Below are 16,559 nucleotides of genomic sequence, written 5' to 3' on the forward strand. Positions count from 1 at the left end.
TCCCTTTGATAGACTACAACCATGGGTATAAAGTCTGCATAATAAATGCTTGCCTCTGATCTCCATCTTAAGACTTACCCACACTAAAAAGAAAATTTCCAACAGTGTGCTATTTGCCTTTCCATGGCAGGAACACAAAGATATGGAAGAGAGCTAAGCTGATTTACGCTAACATGGAACTGAGGGTTCCACATTTCCGTTCCTCTGCTATTAAGTAGCAACTGACCTTCAGTTCAGCCTCAGTTCCTATCAATACCTCCCATCATCCACCTATACAGAAAATTTAGGAGACTGAAGAAAAGGTGAATGGCATGTCCTTGAAATTATCCTCTTCCCCATACTTCTTATCACTGGGCAACTTACTTTGAAGCGATTGTATAATTAACGTTTCTTCTGAAGGACCTATAGTAAAATAATTTCAAGTTCCTCATTTAAAAATTTCATTAAAGATATTTGTATATGCCTTTGAAGTATTTTCTGACAAGATTAAGCTACATCCTGTGAATGTTAATTGCCTAGGTGACTAGGTAGTATGTATTTGAAAACAAAATCTTGGTAAGCATATTAATATAAGAAAACTGAGATAACCCACTATCTTAACATTCTCAAACTGGGAGAGGGGGAGTGGTAATCTCTGATATAACAGTAGGAACATTCACACCCAAAGCAGAAAAACACACCTAGAATTTTCTTCAAAATTCCCATACAGCAGAGGGAGAGAATTACACGGTGAATCACTCACCTTGTGCTACTGTTGACATGACCACAGACGGCGTGGAGGACACCACAGCTGTTACTGCAACCGTATTAGGAACAGGTGACGGTGTAGAACTGCTGCTGCCACTGCTGCTGCTACTGACCAGCGAGGACTGTGAAGCAGTTATAACCACTGGCGGCTTCTGGGTTGTGGAAGCAATGACTGATGTTGGTACAAGCTTAGTGACTGCTGCATAGTTATGGGATTTGGAGAGAATGTTGGGCACGAAGGTTGAACTTGGTGATGTGGTCACTATAATAACCTAAGGAAGGAAAAATAAGTTATTTTCATGTACCTACTATGCTACTAATGTATCTAAACTTGCAGTTAGTTATATACAATTCAAAAATAGCTTAACAGATATGAAGAAACAATTCAACAAAGAGAAATATATAGTTAAAAATATATGAAAGCTTTCCTTTACTAGTAATCATCAAAATGCATTTCAAAGAAAAAATTTTTACCAACCAAACATTTTAAAAGACAACATTCAATGCTGTATAAGATACAGCAAAGTATGCATTTCGATATACTGCTTAGGGAGTATAAATTGGCACAATCTCTCTGGAAAGTAATTTGGATAGTGACTCATTTATACATACTTGTTGAGCATCTACTATGTGCCCGGCATGGTTCTAGATGCTGGGGATAGTGGAATGAACAAAAGAGACAGGGTTCATACTTTCATGGAGCTACATTCTAGTAGGGGGAGAGAAAAAATAAACAAAAAAGTATGTCATGTAGAGATAAATAGGAGAGACAATAAAGCAGGATAGGAAATAAAGGGTAACAGGAGTGCTGTATGAGTTTTTATAAAGTATTCAATGAAGATCTCTCTGATAAGGTGACATTTTAGCAGAAACTAAAAGTAGGTGGGGTGTGAACTATGTTACTACCTAGAGGAAGAGCACCCAATGGCACAGGGAGCAGTAAATACAAAGGTCCTGAGGCAGAAGTAAGCTTGGTATGTTCAAGAAACTTCAAGGACCTAATGAACAGGATTGGAATTTATAAGGCAGAAAGTAGAAGGAGAGAGATTCAGAGAAGTAATAGAGGACTAGATGATTTAAGATGATGTTGATAGTATATACCCTTGATATGATGTGATGCAAATGGCACTTTACCTCTATGGTCTTTCTTCTGAAAACCCATAACCCTAGTCTAATCATAAGAAAAACATCAGACAAACTCCAACAGTGGGGCATCCTAGAAAATACTTGACCAGTATTCCTCAAAACTGTCAAGGTCATCAAACACAGGGAAAGTCTGAGAAATTTTCACAGCCAAGAGGAGCCTAAGGAGACATAACAAGTAAATGTAATGTGGAATCCTTTAACAGAAAAAGACAATAGGTAAAAACTAAAGAAATCTGAATAAACCAGGGACTTTAGTTAATATTAAGGCACTAAGGTTGGTTCATTGATTATAAGAAATGTATCATACTAATATAAAATGTTAAGAATAGGGGAAACAGTGCAGAGTATATGAGAACTGTCTGTATTATTTTCTCAATTTTTTTGTAAATCTAAAACTGTTAAATAAAGTATTTTTTAAAAAGCAATACTCTTATCTGCTAGGTGAAAAGTACAGTAGGGCAGAGACAGTAGAAACAGGGAGTCAAATTAGGAGGCTCCTACGATAAACCAAGCAGAGATGATGGTGACTAAAGTGTTTGTGGTACAAAGTGAACAGATTCTGAACATATTTAAAAGAAAACCAACAAGATTTGCTCATGGCTTGGATACAGAGAATGGAGAAAAAAAGATGCAAGAAAGATACTTCAAGGCTTAGAAGAACGGCCAGAAACCTGTAGATATAGGGACACAGCATTTCAGGCAGAGAGAAGAGGATGGTGCAAAGTGTCTAAGGTGGGAAATAATTGATATATTTAAAAACAGAAAAAAAGCCAGTGGAGCAAAAGCATAGAGGGCAAGCAGGGGTTGGAAAAGAAAGCAGAAGCCGGATCAAATTTGTAAAGCTAGAGTAAAGAATTAAAATTTTACAGTAAGTATAATGGGAAGCCATGAGAAGATTTTAAGTAGGGAAACAAAATTTGCTTTATATTTTAAAAGATCATTCTAGCTGCTACATGGTAAGAGGCAAGTGCAGAAGCAACGAGACTAGTAAAGAAGCTATAACAGTAGACCAGGAAAGAAACGACAAAGCTGCTTGGACTGGGGTGTTAGTAATGGAAATAAAGAGAAGTGATCAGATTCAGATTATTTTAAGAGGTAGAGTCAATAGGACTTGATGTACAGAAACGGTAGGGTTAAGAAAAAGAACATAATCAAGATGAACTCCTAGAGCTAATATGCACTTGCTTATTTAAATCTCCCCAAAATCCTATTAACACAGATACTATTATTATCCCCATTTTATAGTTGAGAACACAAAAATCATTTACAAATCTGCAGTATCACAGTTCTGGGTGAGTATAATGGTGGTGTAGTGATACCCAAAACAGAGCAGAGTGTCTTCTTCCAAATTCTTTCCCCAAAATTACTTGTACCTATCTAGGACAGAAAATTGCTTTGAAAAATCCAAAGAATTTAAGGGAGAAATTCTTTTTCATTTTTATATCAGTTCTAAAGAAGGCCTAAAGTTAAATTAGTCAAAATTTACCAAGTATGTCTATAGTCAGTACCTACACCTCAAAGAAGCTTTAACTATATCATTTTTATATATTTCCAACATTACAGAGAATTATAAGACATAAGTACAGGTTCATTACTTTAAGGAGTTTGTTGATTATTTGAGGAGTCAAGAGAGACAAACAAGCCTTGACCAGTAAACACCTTTATAGAGTCGACCGGCATACTTCTACACAGACTTAATCAGCAACACTATGCAGCATTATTACAAAAACCATCATCGGTGGCCGGCCCTATGGCCAACTGGTTAAAGTTCCATGTGCTCCACTTTGGCAGCCTGGGTTCATGGGTTTGGATCCCAGGTGCAGACCTACTCCACTCATCAGCCACGCTGTGGAGGCATCTCACATACAAAGTAGAGGAAGACTGGCACAGATGTTAGCTCAGGTCTAATCTTCCTCAAGCAAAAAAAAAAAGGAGGAAGATTGGCAACAGATGTTAGCTCAGGGCTAACAAAAACAAAAACAAAAAAAAGTAAAAAATACAAAACCAACCATCAGCCATCATATAAACTGAGAAGAAGTAGACTAATATGGTAAAAAGACCAGAGGTTTAAGAGTCAAATGAACCTAAGCTTAATCCTGCCTTTGCCACTGACAAATGGCAGGCCCATGGACATGTTAAAATCTCTGGGCTCCAATTTCCATCTATAAAATAGGGATAATAACACCTACCATGCAAATCATTACAAAGGTTAAACGAGATAATGATGTGAAGCATCTAACATAGTGCTAGGCACATAGCAGGTGGTCAATATTTGGCAGTCAACAAATGGTACTTATTAGTACTACTTACTAAATGTCAAAAAGATATCAGAAAGGCATTATAGATCATACCAATCTGGAAATATATTTTAATGCACTCTATTTTTGTTTCATTAAAGCACTGTATATATCTTTTCCCCAAATTCTGATACCCCTGAGAATCCAAAGAACTCACAGCTACTACCACAGCCAAACCAATTAGAGTAGTAATGGCAATTAGGTTTCACATTTGCCAATTCCAAACTACAGTAGCAGCTGCCTGGAGGACAGTGTTTATAAGGACTCTGCGGCACAGATGAGGACTCACCAAGGCTTGGCAGGAAAGTATGCCACAGTTAATTAGCAACGTCTGTCATGGGCAGGGAAGAACAAGCATTCATACTTGTGTCAAATATCTGCAATTTTAGAACTAGAGTATGCATGTAGGGTTCTAACATGAAGACAACAAAATTTCAGCAAAATAAATCTGGAGTCTTTAAGAGCATGTTTTAGGTTATAGACACAAATGATAAAACACACTTTGAGTTTTCAGTCTGAAAGTTGATTTCTGATCTGAAAAGGGGTTATCCAAAGTCAGAGATCCACCCTGAAGAAATTACTGGCACTTTAAAGTCACTTATTACGACAGGGAAAATAAAGGGATTTTGAAACCAAGTGAACCCAACAGTGTTTATTCAGGCCATAATTCAAATTACTGACCTTCTAGCACTCACAAAAACTCCTTAAGAGTGCTGGGACTTGCACCCTAAGGATAAAATGAAAAATATCAATCAAGCACGTGAAAGCATAAAGCTATATTCTGTTGCTTTGTTTATATAAGTGCTGTACCAACTGTTATACTTAAAATGAAGGCACCACATTAATATAGGTGGAAATTTGTCTACCCTGAAAATAGATGACCTATCTGAATTTGAATCAAGTCCACAAATTCATAATTATACTTAATGCAAAATTTTACTTTACCTAAAATAATTCCTAAGTTGACTGGCATAGGATTTGTGAGAAATCCAAGGTGAATGCAATAATGGCAACAGCCTGAAATTTCAAAAAAATCCAATTACCCAGCAAAAGGAAAAAAACCTAAAAATCCCAAAGAATATCTATTAGTCCTATCCACACTCAGCTTGCCCAAATAACAAAAGTAATGGCAATGAGTCCACATGAAGTAAAAGAGTACAGTTTTGCATCTGGAACATAGTAGATACTCAATAAATATTTGTGGAATGAATGAGTCTTATTTTTAATTTAGTTTACGTTAAATGTTTATTTTTCAAACACAGTAGGAAAAACCTAAGGTTCCGAGCCTGGAATCTCATGGTATGGCTCATATATAACTTTGGAGATAAATAAGCCCTCATATAAGCATCACAAGTGACAACCTCAATTATCCATTCCCAATTGACAATTCAGAAGAAAAAACAAAAACAGAGATATGGTAAAGTCAGTGAATCAAAAAAAGCAATCTCATCGACTTCACTTATAGGTAAACCCCATTTATTACTAGTATTTTTATATAGGTCTACCAAAGAAAACTAAAAAAATTAATACTGGTAGGTGACATTTTCTAAGCACTCTCATATGTACTATACTAAGTACTTCCCATGAATCATCTCATTTAATTATCCTGATAACTCTAAGAAGTAAGTACTACTATACTATTATTATCTTTGTTTTATAAGGAAATGGAGGCTCAAGAGAGGTGGCAGAGCTAGTATTAGAACCTGATCTATTTACTCATTTATTCATTCATTCATTCAACAAATATTAATTAACACCTACTACATGCCAGGCACTGTTCTAAACACTAGGGAATACAGTGATGAATAAAAACAAGGTCTCCACCCTCAGCAACTTATACTCTATGGGAGAAATAGGAAATAAACAAATATGCGATATAATGTCAACTAGTTATAAGTATAATGAATAAAAATAAAGCACAATAAGGGAATAGAAAGACATGGATGGAAGGCGGGTACTCTTTTAGCTATAACTTTGCTACACTATTTCTCAAATACCAAATTAAAAGAATAGACAAGAAGAGGGGAGGAGAAAATTACTGACAAAATAAGACCCAGCAAAGAAGGTAGTAGAAAAAATAACAATAAGTAGATTTAAAACCTCCTAGAGTATACTAGGCTGATGACACCTATTATAGGGCTAGCCCAGAAAGCAATAACCATATTATAATAATATATGAAAAGTGATATTCAGAAAGATTACCTTGAAGTCATCAAATACAAATGCAAAAATTATGTTCAGTATAACATTTAAGAGGTCATCAAAAATAGTCAATTTCTATATATTAAGGGGTAAGATTCAGTTAACTGATGAATTCACTTATTTGGAACAGCTCATTCTCAACAGTGCCAATAAATAAAACACTGCTTTCCATAAAATACCTGCAAGGGAAGGGAGCTAACAGTTTTTGAGTACATACCTTATGTGGCATGTTTAAAATACCCAATCTCATTTTAATCCTCACAATAACCTTATAAGATTGGCATTATTTTCATCTCACAGATGGGTAAACAGATTTAGAAAGACTAGTTTATCTCAGGTCATAGTGGAAGAGCTGGGGTTCCAACCCAGGCCTCTTTGACTACAAAAATTCTTGTTTGATTTTAACACTACACCATAATGCCTCATCCTGAGACTGAAAACAGAATTTTATTCCACAAATAAGGTCATTATCACTTCCAGTTTATTAAGAAAATGATAATTGTTTTTATTACATAATGACACCTTTCCAGAAAACTCAAGGAAGTTCTTTAAATAAAAGTTCTCGTGGATCTGAAGATTCAAAGGTGGGAAAGACGCTGCACTGAACCCCAGAATGTACCTCTAACCCTTCCCCAAATCCCTCTAAAACAGTATGAAGGATATTTTAAAAGGGAGGGAGGCACATAAACCCCTAAGGTCAAAATGAGAAGGAGACAACAGCTGTAAAATTTTGGAAACTGGAAAACAGACAGACAACTAGTAACCGATCAAGCATACCCAAGAGAGTGGAAACCTAAGATGGCAAACAGAAGAACAAAAAACAAGACAACTTGTATCAGAGAATCCCAGACTCAGGAACTGAGAGCACCAGATATTTTGAAGTGGGAGTAAAAGTGGGACTAGAGAGAGAAAAATTAATTGAAAGTTTGTTTAAGCAGCATTTATATCCCTAGCTATCCTCCCCCATCCCAAAGTAAGACTAGGAATTTATTCTGAGGGAGAGACTGAACCCAAGTGAATCTGATGATACCAGACTGAGGCAGGTGGGTGCAGTGCTAAAAATAGAGGGGTTAAGTAAAGTTTATATACTGAATGATGAGACTATCCAGCTCTCTCCCTCCATTTACTCCCAAAATACTGGCAGACAGGCTTACTACTCTAGGCAAGAGACTGGAAGATTCTTTTCTGAGGAAACCTGACCAATCCATGAAAAAGCCCTAATGAAAGTGATAACTGGTGGAGGTAAAGGGGTAGGGGGTGTTTTTCAACAAAACAGCCCAGTTAAGTCAACCTACAATGAAAGCCACCAGCCAACATGTCCCACTCTACACACAGAGCTTTCCGTCAGCTTTTTAGTGCCCACTTTCATATATAAACGGACAGCCAGCATTTAAGGAAACTCTGAAATGAAAGACAGAGATCAAAACAAATAGATAAAAGGAACTTACAGGTAAGAGAGAAACCATGAAAGAAAACATCAAAAAAGTTATCATGAATATGATCAGATAAGAGAATATAGTGATTTTACGAAGAGCAGGACACTATTTTTTTTTTAAAGGAACTTTCAGAGAACAAGAGCTACTAGAAATTTAAAGTATGGTAGCAAAAATGAAAAGTACCACAGACTTAATAAAGTACAAAGTAAAAGGATAAAGAAAATAACACGTAGAGAACATTTCCTATGTGCTAGGCTCCATTCTAAGTTTTATGTTCATGATTTCATTTTTTACACCTGAAACCTTATAAAACAGATACAGTGCTCTCCTATTCTACAAGTGAGGACACTCAGGTCTAGAGTTCAGCCTTCCCAGCCACACAGCTAGTAAGTGGCAAAAACTGGGATTTGAATTCAGGAAGTCTAGTTCCAAAATCCGAACTGTTAACCACCATACAATAGTAGAAAGAAAAAGCACCAACGGAAAATGGGAATCAGAAAAGGTAAGAAAATTAAGGTAGTTCAACGTCCTGAAAAATAGGTGATCCAAAAAGAGAGAACAGAGAAAAATCAGATAAATATTTCAAGAAACTTCCCAAAATCAAAAGACATGAGTATCTAGAATGAAAAGGGCCACTGATTATGCAACCCAATGGATAAAATAAAGACCCATACCAAGGAAAATTTCAGAATTCTGAAAGTTACTAAAAGTTTTCAAAGAGAAAAAGAGGATCTGAAATTAGAATGGTATTGGGCTTCTCAAAAGTAATACTGGAAGCCAACAGCCAATGGAGCAATACCTCCAAAATTCTCAGGGAAAATGACCTCCAACCTAGAATACTTTAGCTAAACCATCAAGAAAGTGGCAGGGTGCAATAAAGAAATTTTTAGTCCACCATTTAAGGTCTCAAAAAATTTACTTTCCATCCACCTATACACCAAGAAGCTACTGGAGGATATGTTCCACCAAATGAGTAAATCAAGAAAGACCAAGATCATGATGGTGAAGGGAGATTCCCAGAAATACAGGTGTGCAACAAGCCTAGGGCATAATCAGCATCCAGATTAGTGTGGGAAGTTAGAGGGTTCTGATAACATAAAATTGACAGAACACTGATGATTTGAACATACTGAGTGAAGAGTTTAGGAATGAATTAATGATAGCATACAAAGAATTTTAAAAAAGACAATAATTATTCACTTAATCATATCCTTCCTTTCTTCTATGAAACACCTGACTCTGACAACTTTGTTACTCTGGCAAAGTAAAAACTGAGTTCCTAAAGATAAAGTTATCCAAATATAGGTTAAAAAAATCTTTTATATTTTCATTTTTTTCCAAATCACATCACAATAATAAAACAGACCAAAAGCCTTAAAGTTGGGAGATCTGCTATCTGTGTTATATTGGGCAAGGCATTTGGCATCTCTGAGCCTCATCAACAAGAAGTGAAATAATAATACCTATCCCAAAGCTTATGTGCAGATTTAAGAGAGGTGAACATTCGCAGCATAATGCCAAGCACATAGTAAGCACTCAGTGCATGTTTGTTAAATCTGAATCATAATGACTAAAAAAGATGCAAATAGCAATTGGCAGACAGAGACTCCCTCCACCACATACCTTCTGTGTTGTTGTGTTTGTCGTCTGTGTTGATGGTTTGGTGAAGGTAATTTTCACAGGAGACATGTGGGGTGGTAAGGAGTTGGCAATGCTCTGCATGATGTTGCTCATCTTGGGACTGCCACTCACAGGCACAGTGATGGTCTTTGAGACCGGAACAACAGCCTTTGGAACCTCCTTCAGGACAACAGGGGAGGAGCTAGATGAGTTTGTTCGCCTTCGCTTTCTGGGTTTTTCATCTTCATCCGAACAGCTAACACCTGAAAGGCAATGACAATATTGCTATATTTATAGCAATCTGACCTTGGACTTTATACTTTATTTTAAAATCTTTGCGTCATCAGTCATCTTCGACCTCCTTTTGCCTCAAGCCCAATCAGAGAGTAAGTCCTATCAATCTTCCCTCAGAGAAGTTGTCTCTGAATACCTTCCCTTCTTTCTTTAACCTGACAGCCATGTCAGGCCTTCTTATCCTCAATCTGTATTTTAGCAACAACCTCCTAAAAGGTGTCCACACTTTCAACTGCTCCACTTCTATTCTACCCTCCAGCCTACTACCAGTTATAAAATCTCACGTGGACTCATGTCAATGCCATGCCTCAAATCCTCAAATGCAGGGAGTTTTTATCTCCCTACAAAATGAGGCACAAAGTCATTACTACATCATTCACAGCCCTTTATCTTTCCAAGAACACAATACCCTGCTCTACCCAACCCTGTGCACCCCTATAATCCTGGCACACTGAACTACTCAACATTCCCCAAAGCCACCTTAGCACATTCTATCCATCTAGAGTCTCTACATACTATCTTTCTTTGGGGAATACCACCTACCATCAGTGACCTCTTCACCATTCTGCAATTACCATCCTGCAAGCCATCTCCTCAGTGAATCTTTCTCTTACTCCTCTAAGTGAAGCTAATCCATGCCTCCTCTGAGCTTATAGAGTGCTTTAGACATTCCCTTCTGTTATCACTTACCCCATGGCAATGTGGCTGTTGGCCTGCACATCTCCCACTATTAAGGGACTCCCAGAGGGTAATGACTAAGTCTTAATGGTTTATTTCCCTGGTATAGTTAGTGCCTTGCACATATGAAGTTAGGTGAATGAAAAATTATATCCCAAACTAATGTTGTCTGTGTGACTTCCGAGAATAAAGCAATAAACTTCCTGTTACTTCAAACTACAGATTATGTAAAATGGTTTCTTCATGATTGGGATTCACCTTCAATGTTTTAAAAAAGGATAAAAAAATAGACCGCTATAGTTATTTTAAAAGACCACCTCGGCTAAATCTATAGAAATCAGATATAAACTATTAAGTCCCAGATTCTTAGTTGTCTCTTTATGCACTAAAGCCTCAACTGTTTTTGTAGACTTTTAAAAAAAATCAAATGAGAAACATAAAACCTTGCAATATACAAAGGAAATCTCTACAGAGCAGACATTAAAAAAGTATACAACATGACTCATAGAATTGGTAATAAAATATAACTCCTTACACCTTCAACTTTTAGACACTAATTTAAACAAGGCTGACAATGACCTAAAATCATTCCTGCCTAAAACAGCAAACTTTACATCTAAAAGTTACAAAGAAATTAAACTTATAACTATACTGAGAAAAATGAAAATCCAATATTAATGATCTCCAGTTGATATGAAAGACAAAACAATACTGACATAACAGACATTAAAAACAAAAAATGAACTGGACATCAAACTGCTTCACAGGGTAGAATCAAGGGGTTAAAAACTGCAAATAAACTTCAAAAAATTACAGTCAACTAGAATACAAAACATGGACTCTCTAGAATGCTTCACTGAATCAACAGTTGGATGACATATAAATAATTTTTAAAAACACCACAAAGATTATAACTATAGGAGTTAACACTGAATAAATCACATAAGCACATTCCTTTAGTTTCTATTCACATTTTTATTCCATGACAATCAAAACAAGTGAATACTTGAAGGATAGTACTGTTGAAGGCAGATTTTCCACAAAGAACAAGAAAGAAGCAATTTCTCAACCCCCAGAAGTGATTAAAAAGCAATATAAACCTAGTCACATGTAAAGAAAGGAATTCTTTAGAAATTTCAAAAACTAACCACTGTTAATAGCCAGTGGACTGATGATTTAATCCAGGAAGGCAGATCTAATCAGAGCCTATGCTGCAGCATTTAGCCAAGATGGCCCTGATAACACTGAGAATATCACTTACTTTTGACATAAACAGTACTTCCACTTGGCAAGACAACTACATTGGAGGCAGGACTGGCAGGTCTTGGAGACTTAACCGTTGCTATGCTGCCACTTGGAACAGGGGTAGAGGTTGGGGTTGACGTGGTACTTGTGTAGGAATAGCAAACCACTACTGAAGGAACGATAAAAAAGTCTGCTGTTAACTTTCACCAAAACTGTCCACGCATACAGAAAAATTATTTTTTTACTGCAGGCCAATTTTAACATTTTCATACGATCAGAAGTTAGAGGCCAGTACTTAGGTATTAGGTCCACAGGTTAAAAGGTATTAATAACCTTTCCTGATAATCATCACTTAACTGGATTTTCCCCTAAGTATTTAACAGCTGTCTATAGGTGACATTGCCAATGGAGAAGAGAGTAGTTACAAAGAAATCAAATACTGGGAAAAATGAAAATCATTTTTCATTCATGGCAGGACTTGGACAAGAGGTAAATTACTTGTATTCCCTTTTAATACTAAAAGCAATATCAATAAGGGAGTAATGGATAATTTTTCCCTAACCATAGCAATTTCCAACTTGGCTACTGGGAGGAACCAAGGCAAGGTTCCTTTATTATAAACCAACTCACTAGTCACTTGCCATCCAAGTAGTGTAAGAATAATTCAACAAAAGTAATGACAACATCATATTTCAATTTCTTGAATAACAACAACAACAAGCAAGAATAGCTCATAGGCACCATTTACTGAGTACCATACATTATGCTAAATCCTTCCCATATATTATCACTAATTCTGACAACACCACAACCTCATTTTAAAGATGAGGAACCCAAGGCTCAGGGAAACTAAAGACTTGCTGGAAGTCACAGCTAGGAAATGGCAAACTAGGATTCAAACATAGATTTGACCATTGGAAATCTTTCCACTCTACCAGAGAGCTGGTGGATAGAAAATGTAAAAGTGGAATTTCGAAAAGGATACCCTTCCTATGACAAAGAAAACAGGAACCCTATGGAGGCCAAGTTTGCACACTGATAACTGTCTTTCTCTAAATACAGCTTCCTTCAGCCTAAAACAGAGCCTGGCATGCGTGAAAACAGTGTCTCACTCTGCTCCACAGCCCACTGCTAGTCAAGAAAAGGCAATTCCCCAAAGTAACCTTACAATTGCATTATTTTCAGGTTTCATGCAACACCAAACTAAGCTATTAGAGTTAATTCAAATATGCACTCTCAAATTTAATGTTACTCTTGGTGACCTCAGGAGAACTTGGGGATTTTTAAAACATGTGTCAATTACTAGATTAAATAACAATAAGAAAGCCTTCTCCATCTGCCAGGTAATCCCTAATGGATTCAGCACATTGACTGGAACAGAGAAGCAGCATATACCATTGATTCCAGAAGACAAAAACAGAACTTTATTTTCTAAAGTATCAGTTCAGCACCTTTGTCCAGCAGCTAAATGACTTCTATCATCTTACTTATTTTCCATGTCACCCATTAAGGCCTTTTATCCACTTTTAACAAGATACACTGATATCAAAACTTCATTCCAAGAAGGCTTTTTGCAATTTTCTGATTAATATAATTCACATTTTGAACAAAAGAGAGGTTTAATTTTGGCTGAAACTAAAGCCTTGGCAGTTTCTAGTTTCATAATAAGACTTGCTCACTATGTTTTGCAACCTTTAAACACTGGGATAAAAACAGATGAAAAATAAGACAACTTTTCTTGAAGAATCTGAGAAAAGTCATCTCTACACAAATATTTTTCTACTCACCTTCCTTGCTTCCTGTTTCTGCAGGCACTGGAAGAGATGCATTGTGCTGGATAGCTGCATTGGCAACAGCGTTAGCTGTTACAGTGAAGGCAGTTTGGGGAACCAGCCGGGGCATCAGTGGTACCAATCGACGACCTTCAATGGACCATTCTGAAGAGCTATTAGGTCCAGACATACTAAACAAAAAAGAAAACGCTGCTACAAGGGTTCTCAATCACTAAAAATGAATCAAATATATTTTCTCAAACAAACAGAACTCTTTAAATTACAAAAAGTACCCTGAGTGAATAGGAAAGGCTTTATTTTAAGCAAGCAAGATCAAAACTATGAATAATAATCAGAATTCAAGGAATTTCACACACACATATTTTATTCTATAATCTGAATCTTTTAACAAACATAACTGAAACTGTGAAAAATTTTCCCATGCTTTCTAAATAAATATTGACATTATTTTCATTAGTTTAAATCCAGCATTGCTAATGAAAACTAGTATTTCTACTAACTTTTAGAACTTAATTTTGTAATTAAACGGAAAAGGTAAAAAGTATTCATAATTTAAAAAATCAGATTTTCCTTAATAATTAAGGATGGAATTCACGAAACCTTCGTGAAATTATCTAACTGCCTGCATGGCCAGAGGTTCTAAGGCTTTCAAACAAGGGAAACTGAGGCAGTAAACGAGGGAGACCAGGTACTGAGGGATGGAAGAGGGCTGCACATATCACTGCATGTGTCACTGCCGACGTGTTGTAGTATTACCCTTCCTACTGAAACAGACTAGATCTGAGGACACGGGAAGAAAACTGCTGCCACTTTAATTTTATTGTTTTTCCCACTCATCGCTCTAAGAAGTATTCCAGGCTACTGAACTCTACCCCTACACAGATACTGTTCTCAGTTTCTCTACTCTAAACTTCTTGAGCAAATTTTATCCCAGGAATCCAAATAGAGGTTAAAATATGAAAAGACAGGTGCGTCACTTCTTTTGACTTGGCTCCACAAAAAGTAGTTGTCACCTCTCCCGACTAATGATTGGTGTCGAAGTTTAAAATTCACTCAGAATCCATGAAACAAACTCTTCACTAAGAAATATTCACTGCACCTTTTTAAAAACCAAAGATCCTACAACCCTACCTAGAGTGTAAGACTCTGTCCACTGATTCTTCAGATTTAGATAGAGTACACAAAAGCCCTTGTTAGTGGAGAGTGGAATAATGATAATGATGATGATGATGGTAATGATAGTTAACATCAATTAAGCACTTACTATGTCAGGCATTGTTCTAAACATTTTTCACGTATTAACTCATATACTTTTCTCAACAATCCTATGAAATTGGTATTATCATCTCCATTTTATAGATGGGGAAACTGAGTAACTGAGAGGTTAAATAACTTGCGTAAGGTCACAGAGCTACTAAATGTCTCTTTCCAACAAGCATACATCATGCTACTGAAATTATTCACCACATCATAAGTAGAAAGTAGAAAATTTTTCAAATGTGTTTTATGTCTAACTTTTGCCTTTGATTTATACTAATTAGGTACTGCTATCTAATTACTACCAAATTCTACTGAATGGAATAAATAAATTACTTTACAACTTGAGAAGGATTTACATTCAGTTCAGAAAGGAGTTTCTAGGAGTCGATGAATCCAGTTGGGTTACTGTGGGAAATCTGAAAATTCCCTCCTGGTTTAACACAGTCCTAAGACAAGGGAAAGAGGAGTTCCTAAGACCCCAATAATCCTCACAAACTTTTTATCACTTAATTTCCAAGTTGATGCTAGTTCTGAAACAGAAAACAGTACAAACAAGAAATAGAGACAGGAAAGGGCTTTAGCTAGTTGTCAAAGGAAAAAATTCTAAAAGCTATTCAGCATTTTCTTGGCTTATTCCTATTTTGCTATCATTTCACTAGAATATCACTAATAAATTTGCTTGGTGAGAGTTTACCACACAAACTGATGTCTACACTTACCTGGTGCATTGTTTAAATGGTGGCAGAAATTATGGAAGATTAATAATTTGAAACACATGAATATATGCTATGGAAAAGACAATTTGCAGTGCAAAAGACACAACTGCAACTTTCAGAAAGATCTATAAATCTTCCAAATTTCTACTCATGCAAACATGCTCAAGCTTTTTTAAGTGAGTGAAAAATTAAACATCATGTTAGAATTAGACTGAAAAATTCCTATTTGCTTAGTAATGAAGGTATAAATATGCATTAGTTGCACAAATCATCTAAACTAAATTTTACCAATTTTTGTAAACATCTTACTCCACGGCTTCCCTGGGATACCTAAGTTTCAATGTAAGAATGCCTCTCTATTTATACTAAGTATGGCAAGAGAGGGTGGAAACCTTCCTCCAGCCCCTTTTCTGAGAAATCTGACCTAACACTAATGAAACTATCTTGGCTCTCACATCCTTTGCTGTGCAGGGCACCAGCATGAAATCCTCATCCTCACACAGAAACTCACACAGTATCCTATCAGTGATTGGCTGATGGGGAAGGGGTTAAGAGAACTGTAATTCCAGATAGCCACTTTCTTTGAACTCAGAGACAACGGTGGCAAGAATTGCCCAATTAAAAAATCTGAAGCCCCTTGACATTCCAGGCTTTAATACCGTAATATTCTAACATATTTCAAAACTGAATTAGAGTATCAAATTTAATAAAGAGTCTGGTGCCAAATAATAAGTATTATGCTTCAAGCCACAAGCAAGGCTTTTCTTTGATCCCAGACACTCTACTCCTTTTGTTTCCACCTCCTTTGTGCTCAGTCTCCTCGGCTTTCTGTTCACCTTTCAACCGCATTCCTTCTGGCCCAAGCTGCTGTTTTGAGTGGGGGAGGGAAGGGAGAGGAAGAAGGGAATGCAGTCAGTTCAGATGCATTCCTCCTTGGCTCGAGCTGCTTTTTTTGAGGATCAGAGTGTGAAGCCCTCCTATAGACAATCTTTGGAACTAGGTTCTGTTGCAACTTCTGAGGGAAAGAGGGCCAAGGAGATGGGGAGAAGGAGGGGTCTATTCCTTCCTCTCCATTCCCCACTCACTGACCCTTGGGCTCAACAAGTAAATTCGACATCTGGTCAA

General features: G+C 36.6%; 1 protein-coding gene across 39 annotated transcripts in view; it reads right to left on the bottom strand.

Moving 5' to 3' along the window:
* Positions 1-16,559, bottom strand: part of EMSY (EMSY transcriptional repressor, BRCA2 interacting) — a 97,206-nt gene that overhangs the window by 69,020 nt on the left and 11,627 nt on the right. For 24 of the 39 annotated variants that reach the window (XM_070490651.1, XM_044752815.2, XM_070490641.1 and 21 more), the window contains 4 exons: positions 13,453-13,628; positions 11,682-11,834; positions 9,452-9,711; positions 743-1,019 (listed from right to left, as the gene is read on the bottom strand). In XM_070490651.1, coding sequence (XP_070346752.1) covers positions 743-1,019; positions 9,452-9,711; positions 11,682-11,834; positions 13,453-13,628 — 866 coding nt within the window. The remainder of the gene's footprint in view (positions 1-742; positions 1,020-9,451; positions 9,712-11,681; positions 11,835-13,452; positions 13,629-16,559) is intronic. The other 15 variants (XM_070490643.1, XM_070490638.1, XM_070490653.1 and 12 more) reach the window with 2 other exon arrangements.

Source organism: Equus asinus, chromosome 20 (assembly GCF_041296235.1).
Source record: "Equus asinus isolate D_3611 breed Donkey chromosome 20, EquAss-T2T_v2, whole genome shotgun sequence".
NCBI classification, from domain to species: Eukaryota; Metazoa; Chordata; class Mammalia; order Perissodactyla; family Equidae; genus Equus; species Equus asinus.